Source organism: Berghia stephanieae, chromosome 10 (assembly GCF_034508935.2).
Source record: "Berghia stephanieae isolate SIO BIC M18660-M18661 chromosome 10, UCSD_Bste_1.3, whole genome shotgun sequence".
NCBI classification, from domain to species: Eukaryota; Metazoa; Mollusca; class Gastropoda; order Nudibranchia; family Aeolidiidae; genus Berghia; species Berghia stephanieae.
The window spans coordinates 10,386,082-10,395,322 of NC_088369.1; the positions used below are offsets into that span (position 1 = coordinate 10,386,082).

General features: G+C 30.2%; 1 protein-coding gene across 2 annotated transcripts in view; it reads right to left on the minus strand.

Annotated features, from left to right (window-relative positions):
• Positions 1-7,678: 7,678 nt before the first annotated feature.
• LOC144980489 (lysosomal protective protein-like) overlaps positions 7,679-9,241 on the minus strand; it is a 40,314-nt gene continuing 38,751 nt past the window's right edge. For both annotated transcript variants that reach the window (XM_078928098.1, XM_078928099.1), the window contains exon 14: positions 7,679-7,830. In XM_078928098.1, the coding sequence (XP_078784224.1) occupies positions 7,741-7,830 (90 nt within the window). In that variant the 3' untranslated portion in view covers positions 7,679-7,740. The remainder of the gene's footprint in view (positions 7,831-9,241) is intronic.

A 9,241-nucleotide genomic window follows, 5' to 3' on the forward strand; every position in this document is an offset into this window, starting at 1 on the left:
AATAATAATAACGATATAAATAATAATAATTATATAATAATAATAATAATAATAATAATAATAATAATAATAATAATAATAATAATAATAATAATAATGATAATAATAATAATAATAATAATGATAATAATAATGATAATTAGAGAGATATGATAGCGTGTGATACATTTTCAAGGATTAACGCCACGCCACATGCTTCTTGATGATTCATTTATTGTCGATTCTACCACACATGCAATCACATTTTTAGACGACCCCTTTTGTACCAGCACGTTTGAAATATGTATCCGTCGCGGGTTGTGGCAGGCACTCATTCACATTTGTGCGATCATTTATTGTGTGGCTATGTAGTCTTCTGGTATGACACTCACTTTCGGATCGGAAGGTCCTGGGTACAAGCCTCGCTCGGCGCATATTTGAGTCCTTGGAAAAGGCTATTTACTCACATTCTCTCGCCGTACTCAGGTGTAAAATGGGTACCTGGCCGTAAACAGCGTTGTTTTTGTCGGGGGAAAAAAATGTAATATCGCCTAACAGTTAACAGGCGTCATGTCTCGTTCTACATGTTATGTGTTGTTGTTGGTCAGGGACCCTTTGTAAAGCGCTTTGAGCACGTTTAGTGGGTATTGCAATATCATAAAGGCTCAATTTTTTTTTTAAATTTTTATTGAAGGGTTTTACCTGTGCTGTCCAACGATTGGATATTTCTTAGCTAATATGTACACACGCTGCTTTGAATCATGAGTCAAGCTAAACAAAATTACCTTCTACTGATGTTATGCGTTTTAGTAAAATACTCACAACATCCGCTAGTCGGATATTATGTATAGACGTCACTCAGGTCTTTGTTGTTTTTGTTGCTTTTTTGAGTTTATTTTTGCCATCCATGTTTATGATAAATTCTCCAGACTATAAAAGTTCATGGTTTCACAGAGTTTTGTGTGTTGGTCCGTTATACTTCCCGGTGGCAATGCTGTGAGTTTCTTGGCTAAGCGATTTATCCCGGCCTAAACCGTTTTGATACGATGGGTTACAAATATTGCCCATTACAACAATGTTAAATGAACCCTGTTATCAGACCTGTATATAATAATAATAATAATAATAATAATATAAATAATAATAACAATATAATAAAATAATATAATAAATAATAATATTAATAATAATAATAATAATAATAATAATAATATAATAATAATATAATAATAATATATATAATAATAATAATATATAATAATAATAATAATAATAATAATAATAATAATAATAATAAATAATAATAATAATAATAATAATAATAAAATAATAATAATAATAATAATAATAATAATAATAATAATAATAATATAATATAATAATAAATAAAATTATATATATATATATATATATATATATATATATATATATATATATATTATTATATAATAATATAATATATATATATGCACATCGACAAAACTCGACAACTTACATAATAATATATCACTGATAAAGACAAAGACAACGACAAAGACAAAGAGAATCAGACAAAGAGAATAGGTACCACAACAGATCTATATATATATAAAGATTGGACAATCCCAGTCGTGGCTCGCTGCTGTAATCACCTTGTATAAATACTGGTGGTACTTACGTATTTGACTTGTGTTGTAGAGCAACCATTTGAATAACCATCATAAAGAATACTACTATTCGGAGAATGAAAGAAAGAGAGAGAGAGAGAGAGAGAGAGAGAGAGAGGGAGAGGGAGAGAGAGAGAGAGAGAGAGAGAGAGAGAGAGAGAGAGAGAGGGGAGAGAGAGGTGGGGTAGAGAAGAGGGGGGGAGAGAGAGAGAGAGAGAGAGAGAGAGAGAGAGAGAGAAGAGAGAGAGAGAGAGAGAGAGAGAGAAAGAGAGAGAGAGAGAAAGATAGGTATAATAGATAGATAGAGAAAAAAAGAAAGAAAGAAAGGGAGGAAAAGAGAGAGAGAGAGAGAGAGAGAGAGAGAGAGAGAGAGAGAGAGAGAGAGATAGGTATAATAGATAGATATAAAGAAAAAAAAGAAAGGAAGGAAGAGTGAGAGAGAGAGAGAGAGAGAGAGAGAGAGAGAGAGAGAGAGAGAGAGAGAGAGAGAGAGAGAGAGAGAGAGAGAGAGAGAGAGAGTAGAGTATAAGTGAGATAGTGGCTTATGATCACTGTTAAAATTCCTTAATTCATTATACTTCCATCAATAGGTCGCTCTCTCTATTCTTAGACGTTATGTGACTCGAATGCTCAAAGCGGTATTATGCCGGGATTAACTAAGTATTGGTAATGAGGATGATCTATATTACCTTTCCATGTGCTCGAGGTCATTGATCACATTGCAAAATGGAGTGAAAAGTGCTCACAGCTTTTGAAATATCTAGCGTCACGATTGATCATTTTGTTCAGCTTGAAACATGGGTATGTTTACAACTTTCATAAACAATGCAGCGTGTTTACATTTGTTTAAAAAAAAGTGATCTTTTATAAAGCGCAATATCCACTAAACGTGCTCAAAGCGCTTTACAAAGCGTTCCTGGCCAACACCAACACTTAACATGTAGGACGAGGCGTGACGCCTGTAAGGCGACATTACATGGGGTTTTTTTTTTTCCGACAGAGACAACTCTTGTTAATGGCCAAGTACTCATTTTACACCAGAGTACGGTGAGATAATGTAAGTAAAGAGCCGTTTCCAAGGACTCAATTTTCGCTGATTCGAAAGCGAGTGTCTACCACAAGACCACATAGCCGCTAAGTAATATCCAAAATCGTTGGACAGCAACAAGTCATGTGATTGATGCCTCTGTTGGACGAAAACCTGAATATAGATTGCTCCTTGAATGGTTAAAGCCATGAATATGAAAAATGGCGTTAACCTCCATCTTTATTAGAAAAATTATTTCTTACATGCAAAAAGCAGAGTTGTATTGTATAATTTTAATAATTGTAATTCATCTCTCATTCTTAATTTAGAAAATATTTTTACTTAAAAAGACCCAGAGTTCGTATTTCGTATAATTTTAATAATTGTAAATTCAATCTTCTCCATTCTTTAATTTAGATAATAAATGTATTTTCTTACATTTCAAAAAGACCCAGAGTTCGTATTTCGTATAATTTTAATAATTGTAAATTCAATCTTTATGGTCTTAACAAGGTCCTTTTGTCATTTTGGCCCGTGTGTATGGAACACCATTCCACAGAGCATCCGGGAATCCAAATCATTGTCTGTTTTCAATAAATCCTTGAAAACATTTCTTTTTTGACGTCAGGTAGCCTAATTTCTATATTGAAATTGTTTTGTGTTGATGTAAAGCGCCAAGACCCTCATGGTTGAGGGTGCCGTGTGCTCTTTAAGAGTCTATTATTATTATTATTATTATTATTATTATTATTATTATTATTATTATTATTATTATTATGTTATTATATTTAAAAATATATAATAATATATAATAATAATATAATAAAATAATATAATTATATATTATTATTATTATTATTATTATTATTATTATTATTATTATTATTATTATTATTATTATTATTATTATTATTATTATATTATATTATTATATATCATTCATTATTATTTCTTCTTCTTCTTCTTCTTCTTCTTCTTCTTATTATTATTATTATTTAATTATTATTATTTTATTTTATTATTATTATTATTACTATTATTATTATTATTATTATTTTTATTATTACTATTTATTATTATTATTATTATCATCATCATCTCATCATCTCATCATTCATCATCATCATCATCATCATCATCTATTATTATTATTATTATTATTATTATTATTTTATATTATATTATTATTATTATTATATTATTTTTATTATTATTATATTATTATTATTATTATTATATATTATTATTATTATTATTATTATTATATTATTATCATCATATCTATTATATTATTATTATTATTATTATTATTTTATTTTATTATTTATTATCATTATTTTTTACTATTATTTTTATATTTATTATTATTATTCTTTATTTATTATTTTTTATTATTATTATTATTATATTATTATTTTTATATTATTATTTATTATTATTAATTTATTATTATATATTATTATTATTATTATTATTATTATTATTATTATTATTATTATTATTATTATATTATTATCATCATCATCATCATCATCTTATATACTATTATCATCATCATCATCATCATCATCATCATCATCATCATCATATTTATTATATCATTATTATTATTATTATTATTATTATTATTATTATTATTATTATTATTATTATTATCATTATCATTATCATTATCATCCACCGGACATAATTCCGTTTTGAGACGATGAGTCACATATCATGATACTTCTCCATGCACGGATTTAACTAGTTAACTGCCGTACACTGGTAAAACACAAATTAAAAGATATGGAGAGGTATTCATTTTACATCTGAGTACGGTGAGAGTAAATGTAAATGTGAATTTTCCAATGTCTCAACTATGCGCCGCGCAGAGAGAGAGAGAGAGAGAGAGAGAGAGAGAGAGAGAGAGAGAGAGAGAGAGAGAGAGAGAGAGAGAGACTCAAACCCCGGAGCTTCTGATCCGAAGGCGAGAGTCATACCACAAGACACATAATATAGATAGTATGCGCTTGGCTAAGAAGCTCACAACATTGCCATTCGGAAGTATAACGGACCAACACACAAAACTATGTGTAACCTTGAACGTTTATAGTCTAGTTCATACAGTTTAGTGAGAATTTCTCATAAACGCAGATGATAAAAAACAATAACAAAGACCTGAGTGACGTCAACTTAGAACTATCTATAGACACCTAATAACCACGCCTCTCGGACAATCGTCATAATGTAATCATTGGCAGTGATTGGTAAACATAGCAATAATACACAGGTTTTACTACCGATGGTATGAGTCTAAGTAAAATACTGTTCTACCGCTTGATCAATAGATCCAACACAACAAAAAAAAAAAAAAAAAAAAAAACAAAAAAAAAAAAACAAACAAACAAACAAACCAAAACAAACAAAAAACAAACAACAACAAAAAACAAAACAACAACAAACAAACAAAAAACAAAACAAAACAACAAAAAAAAAACTCTCTATTTGTAAACAAACGCTTATAATAATTAATGGAGAAAATCATGTAATAACTTGTCACCCATTTGGCGGTAAGAAAACAATAACAATGATCAGTGAGAGGTCGATGTTTATAAACAAACAACCATGCTTGTCCAATCACGTGTGAAGGTGTGTCACACATTCTATGTTTTGATTGGTCAAAAATCTACCGGTTAATTGAACATTAAATATTAAATTCTGTAGTAATACCTAGACTATGGTAAAAGGACAAAAGCGCCAACATAAACAAAACAAATGGGCGATTTATAATATTACGGGAATCCACGTTTTGCGGCGCACAATACAATCTGGATCATGTCGCTACTATATATAGTAACATGCATTTCACACTAACAGAAATACACAATTTTGAAATAGGCTTCAACAGTCATGACGTCACTTCCCTCGTAATCACCCATAGTAACAGTAACTGTCTCTAAACTATCGGAACAATAGCGGACGCCCTTATGAAATATTTCTCCGACGAGCATAAAAGTGTATCCAGAGGTGAAAAACATTATAAACCTGATCATGTTTTGACTTTTATACATTCTGATCACATGACATAGGAAAAGTTCTAGTTCTAGCCAGCATGAAGAATAAAAAGTACAGATTTTCCTTGTTTAGAACCACGATGGCCGCCGTTGCTGGGCGACGTGATATCAGACTGTTGAATCCAATTGACACATAAAATAAATCCTTAAAATGTTGAAAAACATTTCCGACCAAAGCTCAAAACTAACTCATGTTCGATCGCTTACATCATTTTTTTTTATTAAGACGGCAGAATTGTTCACTTTCTTTTGGTGGTCGTTGTATTGAATGCACTTTCCCCTTCGTAAAATATTGGAAGAAAAATGAAAAAATAAATCAATTTTGAGTGAAACAAAAAAGAGCATTTTATTTTGAAAGATGGAACCTTTGGTTGGCTTTAATAGACATACAAATGTGTGACATATTTAATTGTATTGAGTGAAAGCAATTGTCACCTAATTCAGTCCCTTGATTAGTGACAAGTGATAAGTAATAAAAAATAATTACAAGGACTGGATGAAACCGTAGCCATCGTTAACATATATAGCCTGACACTGAAACCCAAAAAGACTGGCATTTTGACGTCATTATTTGGTTTTTGCACCGCCTAGTGAGTTGTCGTTAGTAGTGCTCATGGAAACAAGTGGTCCCATTGGTTGAACTATTGAATATAACTGACGATTTGCTTTCTTTTGTGGCCAAAAGACTGGCATTTTGACGTCATTTTTTGGTCAGTGTCAGGCTACAAGTTAACGAAGAATGCAAAACTATAATATTTTTAAAAGGGGTTATTCAAAATGAATCACCCGACGTGTACATATATGCAGGTCTGACATTCAAACCCACTTATGGGCCTAGTTTAACATTGATGTAATGGGCAATATTGTTTGCCTAATTATTTTTGAGATTTCCATTACAAAAATGAGCCCTGATTAAGAAATTGGGTTATCAGACATGAAAATAAGTGCACGTCGGATTCACCGAATACAAAACTACTCAAATATCTTGATTAATATAGACATGAATAATACATTGAATGAAAGGTAAATTACGTTTTTAATATTAATACATACAACATTCTGTGACTAAAAACTTAATACAATTTCCTTTAACAAATTAACTATCGTACAAGCCATTTTAAAAAATTGGCCAGAAAACTCGTCCTTCAAATATCAATCGATTTACATGTCCCCCACATTAGCAAAAACCCTCAAACTAAGGATCTCGCGAGGTCTTATTTAAAATCCCAGTTTTGAGAGTTTTTGCCAAGATGAGGGTCATTTAAATCGATCGATATTTGAAGTATACGATTTTTCTGGCCAAATTTATAAATATGTGTTTTTCCAGAGTAGGTTCAGCAATTAACTGGTTAATCTAATGCGCATTTCAAGGTGCGTATCGCGGGTGGTTGGATGGGAGCATCACCCTTGAATCATATACCTATGATGTTCGCATGGGTGTACGATCCGATAGTGATGTCGTTTCTTCTTCTCTTTACTAGCCTATCCTGCTTCTTTGGTTTGTGATTGTATTTTTGACAGGGGATATTTTTTTTTCTGTAAATCTTCTGCCTGTTTGTTCTTGGTTATTTATAATTTAGCTTATGATATCTTTAGGTTATGATTTTGATTTACATTTGTACTATTTTTGTTAGATTGCTTGTTTTTTTTTTTTGTTTCAGCGGTCTCTCATATAACCTCAATTGTGTTGGAAGAGACCTAAAGCAACAACAACAAAAAAAAAGGTGCGTATCGTTACCTATTGCTTCCCTTTGAAAATGAATTGATTACACTTTTTGAATAACCCTGTAAAGGTAATATGAAAGGAAAGAAACGAAACGAATAGAATAAAATTATTATTATTATTATTATTATTATTAATTATTATTATTATTATTATTATATTATTATTATTATTATTATTATTATTTATTATTATATATTATTTATATTATTATTATTATTATTATTATTAATTATATTACATTATTATTATTATTATTATTATTATTATTATTATTATTATTATTATTATTATTATTATTATGATCGATCATGTCTTGAAAGGTTTCTGTTGAATGTAATTGACGAACAGTTCAAGCGCTGGTATGGGCTTGTCGAACGGGACTTTGTGGCCAGAACCCTGTGGAAGAAAAAAGAATAGAAAAATAAATCTAAACAATTATATATAGATAGTATGCGCTTGGCTAAGAAGCTCATAACATTGCCATCCGGAAGTATAACGGACCAACACACAAAACTGTGTGTATCCATGAACGTTTATAGTCAGGTTAATACAGTTCAGTGAGCATTACTCGTAAACGCGGATAGCAAAAAAACAACAACAAAGACCTGTGACGTCATTTTCGAACTATCTATATATTGAATGGAGTTGACGTCACTCGGGTTTTTGTTATTGTTTTTTTTTATTTATTTTTTTTTACCATCCGCGTTTAAGAGGAATTCTCACTAAACTGTATTAACCAGACTATAAACGTTCAATGTTACACATAGTTTTCAGTTTTGTGTGTTGGTCCGTTATATTCCGGATGGGATTGGTGTGAGCTTCTTAGCCAAACGCATACTATCTATAGAGCACATTCCACGAATTTACCATGCTCAAAACGCTTTACAAGTTTTCATTTTTCTCACCAAAATGAGAAATTAGGGAACAGGCACTGTGTGTCAAATCTGAAAATTTGTGTATGGAACCCAGATTTTTGGGACTGCTCTTGTTTCTTGTATTTTTCTTTCTTGCTTAGTCTTCATTAATTTTCAGATCTTTGCTCCCCCCACCCCAATAATAATGATGATGATGATGATAATAATAATAATAAAAATAAAAATATATAATGATAAAATATAAAATATATATAATATATAATAATATAAATAATATAATAATAATAATAATAATAATATAATAATAATAAAATAATAATAATATAATAATAATAATATAATAATAATCATAAAATAAAAATAATGATAATTATCAAAAGAAATTCGTTTACAGACGTGGCATGCATGAAAATGTATAAACACAAAGTTGAGCATCTATGGCGACAATGTATACTTATATGTATATATATGCAAATGCTCAAAAATGTAAAAAATATACAACCAGAACCATACAAACTTATATATTAATTTGAAATGATATAGGCCATACCTCTTGCCTTTAATCCAAGCAGGTTATATGGAATCATATTATTTTCATATCATCCAATAGAATAGATGCGACAATGTTGTCTTGTGGTATGCCACTCGCTTCGGATCGGAAGGTCCTGAGTTCGAGCCTCGCTCGGCGCATAGTTGAGTCCTATGAAAAGGGTCTTTACTTACATTCTCTCATCGTACTCAGGTGTAAAATGAGTTCCTGGCCGTAAACAGCGTTGTGTCTGTCCGAAAATTTTAAAATAAATTTCGCCTAACTGGCGTCATGTCTCGTTCTACATGTTAAATGTTGCTGTTGGCTAGGGACCCTTTGTGCGCTTTGAGCACGTTTAGTGGATATTGCGCTATTTAAAGCTCAAGTTTTATTTTTTTTTTAA